Source organism: Doryrhamphus excisus, linkage group LG10 (genome assembly GCF_037039965.1).
Source record: "Doryrhamphus excisus strain RoL-2023G ecotype Guam linkage group LG10, RoL_Dexc_Guam_v1.1, whole genome shotgun sequence".
In the NCBI taxonomy this organism is placed as follows: domain Eukaryota; kingdom Metazoa; phylum Chordata; class Actinopteri; order Syngnathiformes; family Syngnathidae; genus Doryrhamphus; species Doryrhamphus excisus.
In genome coordinates this window covers 4681804-4705302 of record NC_136366.1, presented here as the reverse complement: position 1 = coordinate 4705302, position 23499 = coordinate 4681804, and the positions used below count along the sequence as shown (strand labels likewise).

The 23499-nt window shown below is 41.2% G+C and overlaps 1 protein-coding gene across 2 annotated transcripts in view; it reads left to right on the top strand.

The window, feature by feature from the left end:
- Window positions 1-638: 638 nt before the first annotated feature.
- Window positions 639-23499, top strand: part of LOC131105801 (anthrax toxin receptor 1-like) — a 35641-nt gene continuing 12780 nt past the window's right edge. For both annotated transcript variants that reach the window (XM_058054183.2, XM_058054184.2), the window contains exons 1-11: window positions 639-999; window positions 5500-5571; window positions 6312-6383; window positions 6624-6705; window positions 7367-7397; window positions 7466-7539; window positions 8412-8480; window positions 8571-8651; window positions 8731-8791; window positions 15504-15602; window positions 16707-16776. In XM_058054183.2, coding sequence (XP_057910166.2) covers window positions 836-999; window positions 5500-5571; window positions 6312-6383; window positions 6624-6705; window positions 7367-7397; window positions 7466-7539; window positions 8412-8480; window positions 8571-8651; window positions 8731-8791; window positions 15504-15602; window positions 16707-16776 — 875 coding nt within the window. In that variant the 5' untranslated portion in view covers window positions 639-835. The remainder of the gene's footprint in view (window positions 1000-5499; window positions 5572-6311; window positions 6384-6623; window positions 6706-7366; window positions 7398-7465; window positions 7540-8411; window positions 8481-8570; window positions 8652-8730; window positions 8792-15503; window positions 15603-16706; window positions 16777-23499) is intronic.

Here is a 23499-nt window from a genome sequence, read left to right as displayed (position 1 = left end):
AAATAAAAAAATGTACAAATGTTTTAAAAAAATTTAAACATTTAAAAAAATTTAAAATGTAAAAGAATTTACAATTTTAAAATGTTTTAAAAATTTAAAAATGTAAAAAAAATTTAAAAATGTAAAAAAATTTTAAATTTTAAAATGTTTTAAAAATTTTAAAAAAAATTTAAATTTTAAAAAAATTTTAAAAAATTATTAAAGACATTTAATAAAATTACGTTAAACAAATGAAAAAAATATTAAAGACATTTAATAAAATTAAGTTAAAAAATGAAAAACATTTTTTTACTTAAATTATATTAGGAAAGCAGGAAGTGAACAAATGTAACAGTTACTGATTGTAAAAGTACCAGATGGAGGGGTAGGATTTAATAAGCTTTGCTTCTTCCTACTCCTTTTGGACATGTGGAACTGTGAACTGATTATGTGATGCATTCAATTGTCATCTGATGCATGTTCAAATGAAATAAAACCATTACCATATTTTGTATTTTTATATATATTATACCTACAGAAATATAAAATGTGGTGAGCTCTCTTTCCTGGAAGTCAAAGTGGAGTTTGGAGTCTGTCCTCGGGTGTCGCTCCTCTCCTCCATCCCGCCCAGCCTCATGTTATTTTTTCCCACCCCAGCCCAAAGAGGGAAGGAAGAATCGGGAGGCCGGCTTCCAGTCAATTCCAACCGAACCGGCCCCGAGTGGCACATCGTCGACGTGTTAGCTGGTCTTAGCTGTGTGTGTGTGTTTGTTGGGGGGGGGGCAATGTAAAGATTTATACTTTTTGAAACGGCGCTGTTGTTGGAGAGCTCACCGCAAACACAAGCGGGGGAAAGATGGCGAGGAGGCGCATCGACACGATCCTCGCTTTGGCTCTGCTGGGAGTTTTCTTCCTCCATGTGTCCGTGCAACAACAGCAGGAGGAGGTGGAGGAGTTGGAGGAGGAGGAGGAGGAGAGGTCCTGTCAAGGCGCTTTCGACCTCTATTTTGTCCTGGACAAGTGAGTGTCTCTTATTATTTATGGCTTTGTTACTTTCTCATGAGTGCGTCTTGCCGTGCGACCCACCCGGCTATAGTCTTGGAAATGTGGACCGAAACCGACCGGTTCTGTTCGGTATCTTGTGGACAGTCATCTTGAAGCAAATATGAACACTTAAGTCGAAATGGAAATCCCCTTGTTTGTTCTTACACGATGACAACAATCCCAAATAATAACAAATGAATCAGTTCAACTCGTAATTGGGAGTCGATTTGTTCAGTTCAAGTGTTCGCTTCTGCAGACATTTTGACGGTTTTTTGAAATGGGACAAGAATTTGGTCGGCTTTCAGAAAAAAACTTTGGTCCGGTTTGTAGCAGCAAGGCGACCAGAGAGACGGGATGTGGGCTGGGCCAGGCGGGATAGAGTTTCAGGCTGATGACGCCTGCCTGCTTGCCTGCCTGCAGGTTCTACTGGGTGGGATTCAATACAATACAATACTCCATCCACAGCTGCTTCCTCATCACCAGTGACGTCATTAGGCCTATTTTAGGGGGGGCTTCAGCCCCCTTAAATGTTCTTAAGACCCCCTAAATAATTTCATATTTTTTTCATTCATTCATTTTCCACTGCTTATCCTCACTAGGGTCGCGGGGGCGCTGGAGCCTATCCCATCTGTCTTCAGGCAAGAGGCAGGGTACACCCCGGATTGGTCGCCAGCCAATCACAGGGCACATAGACAAACAACCATTCACACTCACATTCATACCTATGGACAATTTGGAGTGGCTAATTAACCTAGCATGTTTTGTGGAAGGAAACCGGAATACCCAGAGAAAACCCACGCATGCACAGGGAGAGAGATGTTCGAGGGTGGAATTGAACTGGGATCTCCTAGCTGTGAGGCCTGCGCTAGCCACTCCACCACCGTGCAGCCCTGTGTTAATCCAACAAACCTCATTTCACTTACCAATACAAATACCAATCCATCATTTACAGTATATCACAACACCATGTGACTGGTGGCCAGCCAATCACAGGGCACATATAGACAAACAACCATTCACACTCACATTCATACCTATGGACAATTTGGAGTGGCTAATTAACCTAGCATGTTTTTGGAATGTGGGAGGAAACCGGAATACCCGGAGAAAACCCACGCAAACTCCACACAGAGATGGCCGAGGGTGGAATTGAACCCTGGTCTCCTAGCTGTGAGGTCTGCGCGCTAACCACTTTTCCTTGCTTTTTTTCATTCATTCATTCATTGTCCACCGCTCATCCTCACGAGGGTCGCGGGGGCACTGGAGCCTATCCAAGCTGTCTTCGGGCGAGAGGCGGGGTACACAGGTAACACAGGGCCTCACAGCTAGGAGACCCCAGTTCAATTCCACCCTTGAACATCTCTCTCCCTGTGCATGCGTGGGTTTTCTCCGGGTACTCCGGTTTCCTCCCACATTCCAAAAACATGCTAGGTTAATTAGCCACTCCAAAATGTCCATAGGTATGAATGTGAGTGTGAATGGTTGTTTGTCTATATGTGCCCTTTGATTGGCTGGCCACCAGTCCAGGGTGTACTGATTGGAGCAGCTCTTGTCCAGACTATGTTCTAGTGAAGTTATTGAGCATGATACCATAGAAGAACCAGAAGAACATTTAGGTGCGTCTGGCTAACAGTGTGGACATCGGTAATGGCTCAGACATGATAACAGACATTTTTCTCATAACTCTGAATGCAGAATAATTAGACAAGTCGTAACGTGCCTGAAGGAGGGCTATGGTTAAAAGTTATTCCCCTCGTTTGTCAGCCGTAATCATAGTTTATGAATGAATTTTTTTTTAAGATTTAGGAATGCTGTGGCATGCCCTTATTTGCCCTTGTAATCACCATCCGAGCTGTGAGGTCAACACTGTGAATGACATTTCCCTCTTCGGAGGGTGTCTGAGCTAACATCTGTCAGCCGCTCTTCACTCTTTACCCTTTGCTTCCAAAAGTTTAAGAGGAGCCCGAGGAGTGCCGCGTCACGCATGGCCAGCTCTCCCGGTGCTTGGACCTCTCTGCATGCCTCCACAGGCCTCCAGGAAGCCGCTGCTCTTTTTTTTTTTTTTTTCCTCAACCAACGCATTGGCCTTATTCCATCTTAAATGCCACATGGCGGCCCGTCTCAGTTGGAGAGGACGTTACATCTAGGATGTTGACAGAATGAGTGGATCGAGACTGAAAGAAACATCGGCTTGCATGCATTCCAGCAGTCAATGTCAGACCAATACCAGGCTGACCGTTTCCTCTTTGTCTGTTAAGCCACAAATACACTAATAGATTAGATGACATTATATTGTACTTTACTTAACCCACAATAGGGGCAGAAAGATGCAAAAAGCACAATAAACCAAATACCTATGCAAAAAACATAACAATCTACTATGAAGAATATCTACTATAAACATTCATTCATTCATTTTCTACCGCTTATCCTCACAAGGGTCGCAGGGGTGCTGGAGCCTACCCCAGCTGTCTTCGGGCGAGAGGCAGGGTACACCCTGGACTGGTGGCCAGCCAATCACAGGGCACATATAGACAAACAACCATTCACACTCACATTCATACCTATGGACAATTTGGAGTGGCCAATTAAACTAGCATGTTTTTGCAATGTGGGAGGAAACCGGAGTACCCGGAGAAAACCCACGCATGCACACGGAGAACATGCAAACTCCACACAGAGACGGCCTAGGGTGGAATCGAACTCGGGTCTCGCACACAAACGACTCGACCTTCGTGCAGCCTTACTATAAACATATATGCGGTACCCATTATGTCATTGTATGGTCATATCACTTCGTACTTTGGTATGTGACAAAAAAATAAAAAAATTAAAAAAATTAAGAAATTTAAAAAATTAAGAAACTTAATAAAGTAAAAAAAAATATATATATATATTTTACAAAACTTACATTTTATTAGGAAAGCAGGAAGTGAACAAATACGTGCAAGTAAATTATTGATTTTAGTTGAATTGCATCTTGTTGCTCTTTGTTGAATTATCACATTCTTAAGAATGTGATAATTAAATAATTAAAATAAATAAAATATGAAGATATAAAATAAATAATTAAATAATTGTGCTATATGTATCACTATATTGACAGTTACTATGGTAGCCATTATGTCATTGGATGCTCATATCACCTTGTACTTCGGTATGTGACAAAAAATACAAAAATAAAATAATTGAATTTAATTAAAAAATGAAAAAATTAAAAAATTAAAAAATTAAAAAATTAAAAAATTAAAACATTTAAAAATATTTTTTTTAAAGACATTTAATAAAATTAAGTTAAAAAATGAAAAAAACATTTTTACTTAAATTATATTAGGAAAGCAGGAAGTGAACAAATGTAACAGTTACTGATTGTAAAAGTACCAGATGGAGGGGTAGGATTTAATAAGCTTTGTTTCTTCCTACTCCTTTTGGACATGTGGAACTGTGAACTGATTATGGGATGCATTCAATTGTAATCTGATGCATGTTCAAATGATGAAGCATGTTCTTAAGATGTTAATTGTTTGAGGTGGGGTTCGAAAAAAAGGAAGGGTCCAGGAAGATGCCGAGGTTGCGGATGAGCGGGGATGGAATGAGGGTGGCACTATCGAGTTTGAGACAGAAGTTGAGTGGATGTTGTGATGTTTTTGGGACCAATGTTGATAATATCTGTAACATCCTTTAACATCTTAAACATCCTTATATGGTAATATGAAGGCGATGTCCCCCCCCTTCCGGACTCTTTATCATGTCTTGTTGGGATAAGGATAAGTGGGTCAGGAAGTGGCTGGTTAACAGGGTGGTACAATAGAGACACCATGAATCCAAACACCTCTGACTTTTATGACCCTCGTCAGAACGCCACCCTCTGTTCAGGCCTGCTGTTTGATGTCACCGAGACCCCCACCCCCCACCCGCCATCACCGAGTGCCACTTGTGTACCCCTTTATTGACCACCTCCCTGCCTTTTTCACTCTTTCAACCTGTTGTCTCCCTTCCTGTGCTCATCACCATCTGTTCCCCCTCACACACACACACACACACACACACACACCGACAACAAAAACATACACACACACACAAGGACACACGCAGGCCAGCTGCCTGCTACATGCTCGCTGCTAGAGGCTGCTGCATCTGTCCCTGTCTAACCTCCACCCTCTGGCCCGCCAGCAATTAGCCCCCATTAGCAGCCCCCTGGGAGTGGGCTTCATTAAGGAGACTGTCATGTAAACAAAAGCAGCAGCAGCATGTAGCAGGATAAGCAGCAAGGCTAACAGGTTACAGTGCAACATAATGGAATGCGGCCAGAGACGTGTCTTCACATACGGGATGGCTCATTTACATTTATTAGCACTCATGAATTATGCCAAATAGAGACATGCAAACACTAATAATATTTGGAAGTAAATATTGTGTGTGTTTTGCTCAACTAAATTCCCACTGAAAGTACTAATTCCTTTGTTGTTTTTCTAGATCCGGAAGTGTGAAGCATCACTGGATAGAGATTTACTCCTTTGTGGAGCAGCTGGCAGAGAAATTCATAAGGTATTGTTACAATTATGTATTCATGTATTATGTACTATGGAAAGCAGGAAGTGAACAAATGTAACAGTTACTGATTGTTAAAGTACCAGATGGAGGGGTAGGATTTAATAAGTTTTGCTTCTTCCTACTCCTTTTGGACATGTGGAACTGTGAACTGATTATGTGATGCATTCAATTGTAATCTGATGCATGTTCAAATGAAATAAAACCATTACCATTATTATTGTACAAAAAATTAAAATTAAAATTAAAATTAAAATTAAAATTAAAATTAAAATTAAAATTAAAATTAAAATTAAAATTAAAATTAAAATTAAAATTAAAATTAAAATTAAAATTAAAATTAAAATTAAAATTAAAATTAAAATTAAAATTAAAATATTAGGAAAGCAGGAAGTGAACAAATGTAACATTATGTCATTGCATGGTCATATCAATTCATACTTAGGTACATGACAAATGACAAAAAAATTAGAAAAATGTAAAAAACAATATTTTTTTACATTTACATATATAAAAGAAATGTTAAAAAATATATATATTTTTAAATTTACACACACACACATATATATATATATATATATTATATTTATTGGGTGACTGGATGGTGGAATCATCACGCCTCATATTCATGAGCAAAATATGCTTTATGTTTGCTTGTTCCATAGCTAAAATACAGAATATCTGTCATTATTTTGTAGAAAGTGGTGAATTAATGTAACACAACTATGTGTCCGCAGCCCCATGCTGAGAATGTCCTTCATCGTTTTCTCCACACATGGAAACATCATTATGAGGTTAACTGAGAACAGGTAACCACCCATACACACCTAAAAATAAGCATTGTGTGATAACTGACTGTGTCTATTATTGTAAACGTATATACAGCATCAACATTTAAACTTTCTTTCAGTTTTTGCTGTTGTTTGTTGTTCTTGATTGATAGTACGTATTTGTAGAACATGCCACGGGTCAATAAAAAACAAACTGTGTCGCGGGGCACACCCTGCTCGAGGTTGATTATTCTTTTTGCTTTTGTTTTTACCCTTCAGGAAGGCCATCACTGGAGGACTGAGAGCTCTCAAAAGTGTGATTCCTGGAGGCGACACATTTATGAATTTAGGCCTGGAGATGGTAAAGCCAACTCTTTCATCTCAATACAAAATATCCTCGGATTTCCGGGGGTGTTACTTTCCATTTATTATTATTATTAAATGTATTAAATTTATTTAATGTATTTAAATTTATAACGCATTTTACATCAAATAAATGATCTCAAAGTGCACAGACAGATATTGCATGACACTTTTACGGATACAATAATTCCAGGTGGACTGTTAGATGTAAAATATATAGTCTGCCCCCCCCCCCTGTCAATTTTGTTAAATTGATGCGGCCAGCGAGTAAAAAAGTTTGCCCACCCCTGCACTAGCTCATAGCCCCGGACCCAGAAGACAGCTTTTCTTCATCCATCCATCCATTTTCTATGCTACAGCATTTTAATTTTTTTTTTACGTTTTTTACGTTTTTTTACGATTTTTTACGGTTTTTACGTTTTTTACGATTATTTATGTTTTTTTTAAGTTTTTTGCATTTTTTTACTTTTTTACATTTTTTCTTTTTTTTATGTTTTTTTTTTACATTTTTTGCGTTTTTTTAAACTTTTTTACGGTTTTTTTTACTCTTAAACAAGAAATATTGTGATGTTTTAATCTTGTTTAATTTTGTCTTCTTGCCTTTATTGGCCTTTCTTCTCCGCTAACTGGAGTATTGATGCTGTCTTTGTGTTCTGCAGGCCAATGCGCAGATATATCAGGAGAGACAAGGTAAAATCCCTCTGCTATCACCACCTCCGAAGTCACACGGCCTTCAAAGTGATGTGTGTGTTTGACAGGGACAGCCAGCGTCATCATCGCGCTGACTGATGGCGAGCTGAATGAGTGGCAGTTTGACAGGGCTCAGAGAGAGGTAATGTGGGATGAGAGGTTGCTGTTCTTTTTAATGTGAAGCTTCCACATTATAGATACCTTAATACCTTAATATAGTTCATCTTCAAACAGCTAAAATAACGCATAAGGCTAAAAATAACCAATTACCTAAAAATGTCATCCAATACTTCTCTACAAGAAGAACGAAATTTGAAACACATGTGCTAGGACTACATTAAAAAGACATAGCATTTTAGTATGTGGAATCAAACTATGGAATGGATTGAGTAAGGACCTCAAACAATGCACAACGATGAGCCAATTCAAGAAACAATACAAGCAGTTGATGTTTGCTAAATACAAGGATGAAGAGTCTTGAACCAGTCATGATGTGCTATATATATCACTATATTGACACTTACTATGGTACCCATTATGTCATTGTATAGTCATATCACCTTGTACTTTGGTACGGGACAAAAAAAAAAATAATAATAATAATTAAAAGAACTTAAAAAAAAAATGTAAACATTATAAAAATGTCAAAATTAAAACTTAAATTATATTAGAAAGGCAGGAAGCGAACAAAAAAATACAAAATAATTAAAAAAACATTAAATTATATTAGGAAAGCAGGAAGTGAACAAATGTAATGTTATTGTAAAAGTACTAGATGGAGGGGTAGGATTTAATAAGCTTTGCTTCTTCCTACTCCTTTTGGACATGTGGAACTATGAACTGATTGTGTGATGCATTCAATTGTAATCTGATGCATGTTCAAAAAAAAAATTAAATTAATTAAATAAATAAAATAAAACCATTACTATTACCATTCCTTTTTTCAGGTGGTGCAAAGACCGCTGGAGTCCCTTTTAGCTTCAATTCTTTTGTTTATGTGCTCCTTCTTCACAGGCTCAGCGTGCCAGGTCTATGGGCGCCATTGTTTACTGCGTAGGGGTCAAAGAGTTTAACCAGACCCAGGTAGGATGCACGGAAGGAAAGTCAGGGTATATAAACATGTGATAAAGAAAATACAACATTGTCTGTGTGTATGTTTTGTTTCTTTTTTAGCTTGCAACCATTGCCGACACTATGGAACATGTGTTCCCTGTGTGGGGGGGGTTCCAAGCCCTCAGGGGAATCATTGACTCGGTAAAACACACACACACACACACATAGAGCAAGATACTAAATCCTGTTATCTCATCAAACTGTCTTGGGATGCTTTCAGATCATTAAGAAGTCCTGCATCGAGATCCTCGCAGCTGAGCCGTCCAGCGTATGCGCAGGAGGTAAGAACTGCGTTGTGTTCAAGGTTCCATTCTTGAGACACCAAAAACAGTGTGTATGTGTGGGTGTCATCTAAAAGCCAAGGGAGTGGAACATGAAGTTGAGTAATCGCACAGATGCTTATGGCCCCGTATGGTGACACACAGCGTATTGTCATTTGTGGCCGGGGGAAAATTAGCATAGTCGCTTGCCCCCCCCCCCCCCCCCCAGCATGTGGGGCCAAAAAGGGGAGGAGGCAGGATGGGAGTTGGTCAGAGGAATTAGCCGTGAATCTTTAAGCATGGCTTCCTCCCTGGCCTAGTTTTTTTTTCCACATTGTATATGCTAAATAGCCGCTCTGGCTACTTCAGCCTCGACTTAGACTCGTTCGCTCATGTTTGCTTGGCTGGCCTTTGAAAGGAAGAAGAAAGGAAAAACAGCAAATGATCCTTAATGTGCGTCCAGTGGGATGGATGAGCTTTGACATGACCTTATTAGGACTCACTTAGGAGAGAGTGCATTTGGAGCTAGCACGTATTATGGCAAGTGAAGGACTTGCAGCACCGTGCATTGGATTTGTTGTTTTAGCAATGTTGGAATATCCAAGTGTTGGGCAAATCACTTTCTATTAGTGACCGAAAACCAGTCTGTATCTGGTGTGACCGCTGTTTGTCTCAGTATAATAAAATATAAACATAAACATAATAAAACATAATAAAAGTGAAACACTTACCGGCCATTCATTCATTCATTCATTTTCCGCCACTTTTTCCTCACGAGGGTCGCAGGGGTGCTGGAGCCTATCCCAGCTGTCTTTGGGCAAGAGGCGGGGTATACCCTGGACTGGTCGCCAGCCAATCACAGGGCACATATAGACAAACAACCATTCACACTCACATTCATACCTATGGACAATTTGGAGTCGCTAATTAACCTAGCATGTTTTTGGAATGTGGGAGGAAACCGGAGTACCCGGAGAAAACCCACGCATGCACGGGGAGAACATGCAAACTCCACACAGAGATGGCAGAGGGTGGAATTGAACCCTGGTCTCCTAGCTGTGAGGTCTGCGCGCTAACCACTCCACACCGCCGTGCAGCCCACCTTCTAAATACAGATTTTTTAATAATTAGAGCTCTCCAGACATGAAATAACACCCCTATAGTCACCTTTATACTCCTGTTACACAATATAGTAGACATAATTCCAGAAAATAAGACATAAAACACATAGACAACTTGATTACGACTATCTAAACATGGATTTTGACATTTATCCTTCCATCTGTTTTCCATGCTGCTTATCCTCACCAGGGTCGTGGTTATGCCTATCACAGCTGTCTTCGGGCGAGAGGCAGGGTACACCCTGGACTGGTGGCCAGCCAATCACAGGGCACATATAGACAAACAACCATTCACACTCACATTCATACCTATGGACAATTTGGAGTCGCCAATTAACCTAGCATGTTTTTGGAATGTGGGAGGAAACCGGAGTACCCGGAGAAAACCCACTCATGCACGGGAAGAACATGCAAACTCCACACAGAGATGGCCGAGGGTGGAATTGAACCCTGGTCTCCTAACAAGTCAAAATAATACAAGTAATATTATAATACAAGTGAAATTACTTGTATTAGCGTAATGCAAATGTGCAATATTTCCATCACTGCCTCTGTTACTACTTGTATATATCTTGTATATATCTTGTTATACTGTCTTTTTTTACTTTTTACTTTTTTAACTTGACTATTGCACTGAAAGGAGAAGCTCTCCAATCTCATTGTACAGCTTGGTTAATGACAATAAAGGACAAATATCATTATTTTATCATACATTTAAAAAAAAAAAAAGCATTGCACAGGCTTGAGCACACAAGAAAACGTCAATGGCTCTAAGCACTTATTATAAAGGTGATGATTATTAATGTGGTCCGTGCATGCTGAATTGTGAATGTATCGATATCCACTGTTCATAATAGCGCAAAAAAATAAAAAAATAAAAAGAAATGCCACAGCAATGTAACGTTTCAGGAAGCCAATACTCCCATTAACCGAAATGGAACCCCAGTTCATGTTATTGTTGTAGCTTTACCAAAATAGCCGCTTAGCTTAGAAAGCTGTAGGTGGCGTTAGATTTTTGCACAAGTGAGGAGGAAATTAGAGCGTTGAGAAGAAAAATAATGAGTTTCCTCATGTGATAATTAATTTTGGTTTCTTGCCAGAGCCTTAACGCATCATCCGACATATAATATTCTCCAACAGCCTCATTTATTATTCGATTGATGACTCGCCGAATGGTCAGTGAACTAAGAAACCCACTTAAACCAATACTTGACTCTGGCCTAATTAATGAATGGGCAGCGACTGGAACGCGTGTACGACTCCCCGGTCTTTGTTTTTAAATTAAGCCTGGCAGAAGCAATCGCAGTTTGTTGTTTACGTGCAGCGGTCGGCTTTTTACACGGCGTCTCTGTTTATTGCATCGATGCTGTTGTGTTTATGTGTGCTAGACAGGCTTTTTAGTATGTGACCATGTTCTTTAAGCACACACACACACACACACACACACACACACACACACAGGCGTCCCTCACACTGATGTGAAGTGACCAGATCGAGCTGCCTGCAAACAGGCCATCAGACTGGACAGTGAACGTTGGGCGGCACTATCAGACATGACAGCACTGATTCCACACACACACACACACACACACACACACACGGGATGAGAACCTGAGATCTAACATGACAGCAGAGATTGCTGCTTTCATTAGCGTCTGACCCCTTTGGTTCGTTCCTCCGTGGCCCCTCCCCTGTCGTTCGCTGTCCCGTCGCACTAACGTGATTGAAGAACCGCCGTTCGGACAAGACGTACCCCACTTTTCTTGTAGCATAACAACAAAAAAAGCACACACACACATACACACATACACATGTCTCATTTGGATGGCATCGTACACATTCATGCTCGTCAAACATTCAGGTGATGATAGGTGTGGACATGAGGTCACAGAGGCGCGCGGCAACGTACGTATGAGTGGTACGAGTCAGTGGGGTGCCACCAGTCTGTGTGCAGCATTTCTGACAGCGTATTATGCGTATTATTATGGCTCGGCAAATTTATTTTAAATTCCCCTGAGGCCAGACGGTAATTAGCGTTCAAGCTTGTCTAACTGTATACGCTGTATACGGTGAAATATAAATTATTACTACAATGCAGGGATCTGGAATAAGTTAAGCAATGATGGTTGTGATTGTTGCGGTCATGGTGCAAAAACATAAAACAGACCTCAGGAGGAGGGCGGGCCAAACAGGAAATGAGTATGTTTTGTTGCGTGCCATGCTAATGTGTGTATGTGCTGCGGTCAGCACTCTGATGTTATCTTTGAAGCTGTAATCATCTTGCCGTGTTTACATAACGATGCATTGAGGTGCATGAGTGCTGCCACCTAACCATCGGAGGTTTAAATTAAAATCAGAAATGAACCTTTGCCGTGTCTGCACTTGAATAAATACCATATACAGTCTATGATAAATGCCTGAAAATATCCATATCATACTTTTTAATATCAATACAGTATCGTGGAACAAAGTATCACGATATATTGCCAAAATAATATTTTATTACACACCTACTATGTGTACGTTTTTACACTGACAGTCTATTTTTTGACATCAATTTTATTCACATGAATCATTTGTTTAGGATATTGGCATACAGGAATAAAAATCTAACGTTTCAAACGTTTCACCATACCCAGTGCTCGGAGTCGTTGTTCACGTGATAGCTGTGGCATGATGGCCGTTCACTGGACTAACAATACTGGCTTTTTTGGGCCTTTATATTGGACTATACTGCAACTATGACATGTTATCATTAGTGTACGTGTTAACGTGTGATGACAGCGTGGATATCGAACCTGATGCAATGTTGTTACGGGTATTTTTAGAGGGCTTCATAGTCAAAGTAGCCGAAACAAACAAACAATATGCAGTAATTTCCAAGCTGTAAAATTGTCATTTTAAATAAATAAATGTATTTATTTATTTGTTTGTTTGTCTGTCTATTTATTTATTTATTTATGGTTTTATGGAACAGATTAATTTTATTTACATTATTTCATATGGCAAAAAAATTATTTGGTTAATGGTCGGACCTTCTGGAATAAATTAATAATGCTAACAAAAGGTGCACAGTATTTATTGGATAGATAATTATCAGGCCCATATGAAGGGAATTATGATGTCACACCACTAATTATGGTAACATTAAAAATAGCTCATTCATTCATTCATTCATTTTCTACCGTTTATCCTCACGAGGGTCGCAGGGGGTGCTGGAGCCTATCCCAGCTGTCTTTGGGCAGCTGCCCTGTGATTGGCTGGCGACCAGTCCAGGGTGTACCCCGCCTCTCGCACACCCGCGACCCTCGTGAGGAAAAGCGGTAGAAAATGAATGAATGAATGAATAATGCTAACCACATTTCCACTGTATTTACAAGCCAAAGGCCAAATTTATTAATTATATAATAATTCCACAACATGGACACCGTGAGCAAGCTTGTCGTCGTGTGTGGCGCACGTCATCACCATTGCACCGATGTCACTGATCAGAAAAAATCGCTAACAATAGGAACAGACATTTAATTTTTATGCCAATATTGGCCAATAATATTGGACATCCCTAAAAAAAATACACATGATTTTGTGGCGAGGGTCGCGGGGGGTGCTGGATCTGGAGTACCCGGAGAAAACCCACGCATGCACAGGGAGAACATGCAAACTCCACACAGAGATGGGCGAGGGTTGGGAAAGACAAAATAAGAAGCCAAAAAGTTACCACTTCCACACAAAATAGGAGGAGAACTCATTCATTTTCTACCGCTTATCCTCACAAGGGTCATAGGGGTTGCTGGAGCCTATCCCAGCTGCCTTCAGGTGAGAAGCGGGGTACACTCTGGACTGGTGGCCAGCCAATCACAGGGCACATGTAGACAAACAACCATTCACACTCACATTCATACCTATGGACAATTTGGAGTGGCTAATTAACCTAGCATGTTTTTGGAATGTGGGAGGAAACTGGAGTACCCGGAGAAAACCCACGCATGCACAGGGAGAACATGCAAACTCCACACAAAGATGGCCGAGGGTTGGGAAAGACAAAATAAGAAGCCAAAAAGTTACCACTTCCACACAAAATAGGAGGAGAACTCATTCATTTTCTACCGCTTATCCTCACAAGGGTCATAGGGGTTGCTGGAGCCTATCCCAGCTGTCTTCGGGAGAGAGGCGGGGTACACCCTGGACTGGTCTCCAGCCAATCACAGGGCACATATAGACAAACAACCATTCACACTCACATTCATACCTATGGACAATTTGGAGTGGCTAATTAACCTAGCATGTTTTTGGAATGTGGGAGGAAACCGGAATACCCGGAGAAAACCCACGCATGCACGGGGAGAACATGCAAACTCCACACAAAGATGGCCGAGGGTTGGGAAAGACAAAATAAGAAGCCAAAAAGTTACCACTTCCACACAAAATAGGAGGAGAACTCATTCATTTTCTACCGCTTATCCTCACAAGGGTCATAGGGGTTGCTGGAGCCTATCCCAGCTGCCTTCAGGCGAGAAGCGGGGTACACTCTGGACTGGTGGCCAGCCAATCACAGGGCACATGTAGACAAACAACCATTCACACTCACATTCATACCTATGGACAATTTGGAGTGGCTAATTAACCTAGCATGTTTTTGGAATGTGGGAGGAAACTGGAGTACCCGGAGAAAACCCATGCATGCACGGGGAGAACATGCAAACTCCACACAGAGATGGCCGAGGGTGGAATTGAACCCTGGTCTCCTAGCTGTCTGTGCGCTAGCCGCCCACGATTAAACAATTAAGGAAAATTGCAAAACTCTGTAAAGTATAAAACATTTGTGCTGTAAAACAATTATTGAAATAATAATTTTGTACAGGATTGTGCAACGTGCAGCAGTGCTACTGTGTGTCTTTGGCATTGTGTGCAGTGTCTTGTGTGACCTTTTAGGACTCAGTGTCACGTATACACCCTGCTGTGTTTTTTACGCAGTGATCTTCACGCCGGAGCTCTGAAATGTTAAAGGTGCGACCGATGTTCACTTCTATTAGCCGAGATGATGCTAGAGGTGTCTCTTGATGCTTCAACATCACTCTCGAAAATTCAAACAAACGAGTTGTTTCCTCACACAAACACACACACACACATACGCAGACGCCATGGCACAATGCCACAGGTAAGGTCAGACCCACTTTCACAGCGCCTTGTCCTTGTCAGCCCCACGGGCATGTTTTTCAACCAAGTGTTTCCTTCCCGCTCGCGAGCATATGCTGAGTAGCAGCCGCATAGACACTGCAGCATATGCTGGCAAGGCCCTGTCAGTGCACTTTAACGGCGCCTGAGGGCAAGTAAAGGTCAAAGACGCACACGCACCATGCACACGCGTCTCCTGGCTACGGGAACATATTTTGGAATAGGAGCACTTTGAGCTTGAGCGCCATTGGAGCATATTATAAGCCTTTCCACACGTACACGCACAGGCACACACATGTAAACAAACCGTAATGAGGCGTGCACAAGAAAAAGCCAATGGCTGTAAGCACTCAGTATAATGGTGATAATACGTAATAACGGTATAATAATAATAATGGTATAATGGTGTCATGTTCGTCTACTTCTTTTTATCACAGAGAGCTTCCAAGTGGTGGTGAGAGGAAACGGTTTTCTTCAAGCCAGAAACATCGACCAGGTTCTCTGCAGCTTCAAACTCAATGACACACACACGGTTGGTGAGTTGGATCAACACACACACACACACACACACACACACACATCCGTGGTTGCAAAGTCAAGATCCCAGTTTCAATATTAGTTTCAATAAAGGGGCTTATTGACCTTTTTATTCATTTTCTACCGCTTTTCCTCATGAAGGTCGTGGGGGGTGCTGGAGCCTATCCCAGCAGGGTACACCCTGGACTGGTGGCCAGCCAACCACAGGGCACATATAGACAAACAACCATTCACACTCACATTCATACCTATGGACAATTTGGAGTGGCTAATTAACCTAGCATGTTTTTGGAATGTGGGAAGAAACCGGAGTACCCGGAGAAAACCCACACATGCACGGGGAGAACATGCAAACTCAACATAGAGATGGCAGAGGGTGGGGAAAGACAAAATAAGAAGCCAAAAAGTTACCACTTCCACACAAAATAGGAGGAAAACTCATTCATTTATTCATTTTCTACTGCTTATCCTCACAAAGGTCGCAGGGGTGCTGGAGCCTATCCCAGCTGTCTTCGGATGAGAGACTGGTGGGCAGCCAATCACAGGGCACATATAGACAAACAACCATTCACACTCACATTCATACCTATGGACAATTTGGAGTGGCTAATTAACCTAGCATGTTTTTGGAATGTGGGAGGAAACCGGAGTACCCGGAGAAAACCCACACATGCTCGGGGAGAACATGCAAACTCAACACAGAGATGGCCGAGGGTGGGGAAAGACAAAATAAGAAGCCAAAAAGTTACCACTTCCACACAAAATAGGAGGAAAACTCATTCATTTATTCATTTTCTACTGCTTATCCTCACGAAGGTCGCAGGGGTGCTGGAGCCTATCCCAGCTGTCTTCGGATGAGAGACTGATGGCCAGCCAATCACAGGGCACATATAGACAAACAACCATTCACACTCACATTCATACCTATGGACAATTTGGAGTACAACATGAAATTATGTGTGTAAAAGTAAACATTCAGCAATAACTCGTGATTCAAATGCCAGCGTTTGAATATGCAGTCTTCTTCTTCATCTTTTCCCAAGTTCTTGATTTTTCTCAGGGTGGGATGAAGCTGAAATAAATTTCCGGAATTTTTTCTGCAGATGAGAGACCGGCCGGTATCGAGGATACGTTCCTTCTCTGTCCTGCTCCTGTTGTGGAGGAGGTGGGAAGGTAAGTGGTATTTATTTATAGGTTTATAGGTTATAGGTTATTTATAGATGTTCTTATTATCATATACTATTTAATCATGAGTTTATTATCACGTACTATTTAATCAAAAGACAATTTTCAGTTTATTACATGTATTATATCTAAACGGGGCGGCACGATGGTCTAGTGGTTAGCGCACAGACCTCACAGCTAGGAGACCAGGGTTCAATTCCACCCTCGAACCATCTCTGTGTGGAGTTTGCATGTTCTCCCCGTGCATGCGTGGGTTTTCTCCGGGTACTCCGGTTTCCTCCCACATTCCAAAAACATGCTAGGTTAATTGACGGCTCCAAATTGTCCATAGGTATGAATGTGAGTGTGAATGGTTGTTTGTCGATATGTGCCCTGTGATTGGCTGGCGACCAGTCCAGGGTGTACCCCGCCTCTCGCACAAAGACAGCTGGGATAGGCTCCATCACCCCCCCGCGACCCTCGTGAGGAAAAAGCGGTAGAAAATGAATGAATGAATGAATATCTAAACAGTGTAAACACAATAATTGCCAAAATATTTCAACAATAATATTTTATCAACAGTCCTATCTTATCAATGTCTGACAATTAAAGTTCCATTAATCAAGTTTGGGTTTTTTGGTGACTGGAGAAGCACTAGGAATATTTATAGTTACATGTCACATGCGCGGAATTTAGAAAGTTAAGTCCAGGAGTCCACTTGATGACCTGGGCTCGTGTGCTGTTCTCTGATTGGTTGTTTCACGGGCACGATATACCAGAGCAGCGCGCTCTGAGTGGACAGCTACGGGGGCTGATACTGGACATGGTTAAACTCTATATTTTATCAGTATCACTGCCCTGGGCTTTGACACAGTATCATTTCGGCCTTTTCCCGTATCATTCATGGGCGGTTTCTAGGGTACAGGGCCAATTAATACTGTAGTATGTGATAATTACTCATATCAAACTTTCCACTTTTCATATTTATCGTCAGGCAAACTCAGCAGCCGCGTCTTCGCCCCATATGTGTGCGTGAGTCCGATGTGGACTCCACACTACTTTTGTCCTTCACAACAAAGTCAGCGAGTGTGTGCGATCAATCACAGTTTGTCACTGCTAACGAAGGCAGACACCAATCACGAGGGGGCTAACAGGAGTAGAGCCCAGGAACACGACTTAATGAGCTCCTCTTGGATTAGACCTTCACAGCCGCCCCCCATGTGTGTGTATGTGTGTGTGTGACGGGGGGGGGTACGTGCCGATCGAAGTGTGATCCCAATCTGTGGCTGACACTTTCAGCATCAGAGAAGGAGTGTGAGGAAAGGCACCCGGCGAGTGTAAAGTTTCCTTTAAGCGTTTGCAGTTCTGCCCAGGGTGATCGCGAGCGGAGTTTTCTGGTGGGGGGGGCAGACGTACGTAGCGCGGCTATGGGCTGAGCTCCAAGTGGACCGGGGCATTCCCAGCAGCATTCCCCGGGCCCGACTGCCCCGGAGTCGTGTGCATAATTATACACTGCAGCCTCCGGCTTCAGACACCTCCCAGTCATCATCTGTCTTGGTGCTGTCACTCAGATTTCTTGCGTGATTTGAGTTCGTCTTGTGTTCCGAAGACATGGACATTTTAGGAAGGAATTCACATACTGCAGTCTATATATATATATATATATATATATATATATATATATATATATATATATATATATGCATTTATGTAAAATAAGTCATCATATGAGAGACATAATTACATGTTTGTATAAAATAATAGAAATAACGGAATAGCAGTCAAATTAAAAATAAGAATGTTCTCCAATTGTCTACATTTTCGTGACATTGAACCAAAAAATTCAAGTTCCAATATCCCAAAAAAAGGAGCGCTTGATTTGCTCTCTTGCACAGTGCCTCCCGTGTTTTTTTTTAAATTTGCACTTATCTTAGCTTATCTTATCTTATCTTATTTTTAATGTTAACGTATGATGTCATATTTTCCTCATATTGACCCTCGTGCGCCCCTAGTAATAATAATAATTAAAAAAAATATGTATAATATATAAAAAATAATAATGGAAAAAAATAGAAAAAATAATAATAAATAAATATAAATAAATAAATAAATAATTTCATGTAATTCTCACAATAATTTAGATTTTGTTTTACCAAATAACCATGCTAGGTATAATTGTTAAACATTTTAATAAATGTACAATTTAAAATACATGTGTATATATATATAAATGTGTGTATATAAAAACATGATGTACAATACATTAAACAATTGTACCATAATGTAAGTAAAACATTACAATGCACTGTATATAGTTTCATCTGGATACAAGCTAACACTAATAATATATAATAATAATAATCTAACTAATAATCATTTTGTTAGAATATTTAGAATAGAATAGAATATATAGGAAAAATACATTTAATTAATATCAGGTATTTAAAAAAAAATTCTTTGTTAAAAAAATGTTTAAATTCAATTTTATTATATATATATAATAAAATAATAATAATAAAAATGAAAATGAATAAATTAAATGAATTAATATCAGGTAGTAAAAAAATGTTCTTTATTAAATAATGTTTCAATTCAATTTTATTTTATATATGTTTAATAAAATAATAATAAAAATGAAAATGAATAAATGAAATTAATTAATATCAGGTATTTAAATATTTTTTCTTTGTTAAAATTTGTTTCCAATTCAATTTTAGTATATATATATAATAAAATAATGATTAAAATGTATAAAAAATAAAACAATAAAAATTATAATTAAATAAAAATAATATTTTTTCCTTCATCCACCTACAAAAACCAATCCTATTATGAGTGTAATGGTTGAGAGCATGGTGTGTCATGGTATACTGCCTGAAGGAGTTGTCTTTCCATTAGTACAGAGTCAGCACTGCATGACACCCCTTGTGTCACGCTAGTAAAGGGGAAGTCAGCTGTGAATGGCTGAAGGGCCCAAAGAGGACGCCGACAGCTGCCTTTCACATAACAGCCATAACATAAGGCACACTTTCCCCATCCAATGAGATGCGTTACCCTTACAGGAAGTGAGCGTGAGACAGATATGGAGGGTCTCCTAATTGATCAAAAAAGGGGACGGCTTCAGGCTGCGGTCAGGTTCTTCAACACCAACCGCCAATCCAAGCCTGTCAATCAATTCCACCCTCGGCCATCTCTGTGTGGAGTTTGCATGTTCTCCCTGTGCATCTGTGGGTTTTCTCCGGGTACTCCGGTTTCCTCCCACATTCCAAAAACATGCTAGGTTAATTGGCCACTCCAAATTGTCCATAGGTATGAATGTGAGTGTGAATGGTTGTTTGTCTATATGTGCCCTGTGATTGGCTGGCCACCAGTCACATGGTGTTGTGATATACTGTACGTAACTGATGGATTGGTATTTCAGAAGTGAAATGAGCTTTATTAGATTAACACAGAGCTGCACGGCGCTAGAGTGGTTACCACGCAGGCCTCACGGCTAGGAGACCCGAGTTCAATTCCACCCTCGGCCATCTCTGTGTTGAGTTTTTGTGGGTTTTCTCCGGGTACTCCGGTTTCCTCCCACATTCCAAAAACATGCTAGGTTAATTAGCCACTCCAAATTGTCCATAGGTATGAATGTGAGTGTGAATGGTTGTTTGTCTATATGTGCCCCTGTAGGCTCCAGCAAGCCCCTCGACCCTTGTGAGGATAAGCGGAAGAAAATGAATAATGAAATGAATGAATCTACAAATTCATTATAATATATCGAATAACTGAACAACATGCCGAGGGTAGAATTGAACTGGGGTCTCCTAGCTGTGAGGCCTGTGCTAACCACTCATCCACTGTTAATTCAATAAACCTTATTTCACTTCTGAAATACCAATCCATCAGTTACGTACAGTATATCACAACACCATGTGACGAGTGGCCAGCCAATCACAGGGCACATATAGACAAACAACCATGCACACTCACATTCATACCTATGGACAATTTCGAGTCGCTAATTAACCTAGCATGTTTTTGGAATGTGGGAGGAAACCGGAATACCCGGAGAAAACCCACGTAACATAAACAGTTTTTTTCATTAATAAGTCGCAGAAACAGCCAACCTATGAAAAAAATATGGTTTATTATCTTTATTGAACGGGTGAATGGATTTGTTTGTTAGCGACCAAAAGAAAACAAATAGCTGGCAGCCGAAGGAGAAGTTGTGAAGGAGGCAGCTGTGGATTGTAGTTTGGGAGAAGAATGGAGAAAGGCTTCTTGTGGGGGGACGGACACAAACAAGGGGGGCATTGAGCTTTGGAACTGAGCAAGGGAGTAACAGGGGGGAGGTCACTCCAAGGTGGGGTGGGGATAGACAGCGTGGGGGATGGGAGGAAGAGGACCTTTCCTGTTCTACATCCCTTTAGCAGCATCGCTCTCTTTAAGAACCCCCCTAACCAGCCCCCCAACCCCACCCCTTACTTCCACACCAAGACTTCTGCCCTCCTACAATCCCCTCTATACAATTGCTGCCACTGACTTGGGGAGGAGGACGTTGGCGGTGCAGGTGCCACTCGACCCCCCCCCCCCCCCCCCCCCCCCCCATCGTCATGTTGTCGGGGGGGCATGCTGCTATCAATCTGTATCAATCATCATCTCCACACTATATGTGTCTTCGCCCTGTGTAGTCACATCCGGAAGGACTGCAAGTCAACACGGATTTGAGTGAAGACGCCTTCAATGACTTCATTCTGTCAGACAAGACTCGGGTAGAACAGGAGGGGATTGAGGTGGGGGACACCAGCAGCCTAAAGATCGTCAGTATTAGCCCGACATAACAAAAAAACACCAGTAATGAGTACAAGTGGATACCCAAATACCGTCGTTTGCAAAATTAGGCACCCATGACAATTTCCATCATTTTTTAATAGTAAAATAATAGTAAAAATAGCTACTATTTCATTGTGATATACTGTACGTAACTGATGGATTGGTATTTCAAGTGAAATGAGATTTATTGGATTAATACACAGCTGCACGGTGGGCGAGTGGTTAGCGCAGGCCTCACAGCTAGGAGACCCCAGTTCAAATCCACTCTTAGCATGTTCTCCCCGTGCATGCATGGGTTTTCTCCGGGTACTCCGGTTTCCTCCCACATTCCAAAAACATGCTAGGTTAATTAGCCACTCCAAATTGTCCATAGGTATGAATGTGAGTGTGAATGGTTGTTTGTCTATATGTGCCCTGTGATTGGCTGGCCACCAGTCCAGGGTGTTGTGATATACTGTACGTAACTGATGGATTGGTATTTCAAGTGAAATAAGATTTATTGGATTAATACACAGCTGCACGGTGGACGAGTGGTTAGCGCAGGCCTCACAGCTAGGAGACCGAAGTTCAAATCCACTCTCAGCATGTTCTCCCGTGCATGCATGGGTTTTCTCCGGGTACTCCGGTTTCCTCCCACATTCCAAAAACATGCTAGGTTAATTGGCCACTCCAAATTGTCCATAGGTATGAATGTGAGTGTGAATGGTTGTTTGTCTATATGTGCCCTGTGATTGGCTGGCCACCAGTCCAGGGTGTTGTGATATACTGTACGTAACTGATGGATTGGTATTTCAGAAGTGAAATAAGGTTTATTGGATTAACACAGGGCTGCACGGTAGAGTAGTGGTTAGCGCAGGCCTCACAGCAAGGAGACCCAAGTTCAAATCCACTCTCAGCATGTTCTCCCCGTGCATGCATGGGTTTTCTCCGGGTACTCCGGTTTCCTCCCACATTCCAAAAACATGCTAGGTTAATTGGCCACTCCAAATTGTCCATAGGTATGAATGTGAGTGTGAATGGTTGTTTGTCTATATGTGCCCTGTGATTGGCTGGCCACCAGTCCAGGGTGTTGTGATATACTGTACGTAACTGATGGATTGGTATTTCAGAAGTGAAATAAGGTTTATTGGATTAACACACAGGGCTGCACAGTGGACGAGTGGTTCACACAGGCCTCACAGCTAGGAGACCCCAGTTCAATTCCACCCTTGGCATGTTGTTCAGTTATTCGATATATTATAATGAATTTGTAGATTCATTCATTTCATCATTCATTTTCTTCCGCTTATCCTCACAAGGGTCGAGGAGCCTATCCCAGCTGTCTTGGGGCGAGAGGTGGGGTACACCCTGGACTGGTGGCCAGCCAATCACAGGGCACATATAGACAAACAACCATTCACACTCACATTCATACCTATGGACAATTTGGAGTGGCCAATTAAACTAGCATGTTTTTGGAATGTGGGAGGAAACCGGTGTACCCGGAGAAAGCCCACGCATGCACGAGGAGAACATGCCGAGGGTGGAATTGAACTGGGGTCTCCTAGCTGTGAGGCCTGTGCTAACCACTCGGCCACCGTGCAGCACTTTGTTAATCCAATAAATTATTTCACTTCCATCAGTTACGTAAAGTATATCACAACCCACACATGCACAGAGAGAGATGTTTGAGGGTGGAATTGAACTCAGGTATCCCAGCTGTGAGGCCTGTGCACGAACCACTTATCCACCGTGCCTATATATGATATTGTTATAGATTTTTTCCTTTTGCTCTCATAGCCTCAAATAAATAGGACGTCATTACAGTAAATGTTGAGGTTTGTGGTTTCCGAGCAGAAGGGAATGAAGTCTGCAAGGGAGTCAACTCCCCTGACCTCTTTGCGGATTTTGTAAAAATGTCGATGTCAGCATTTT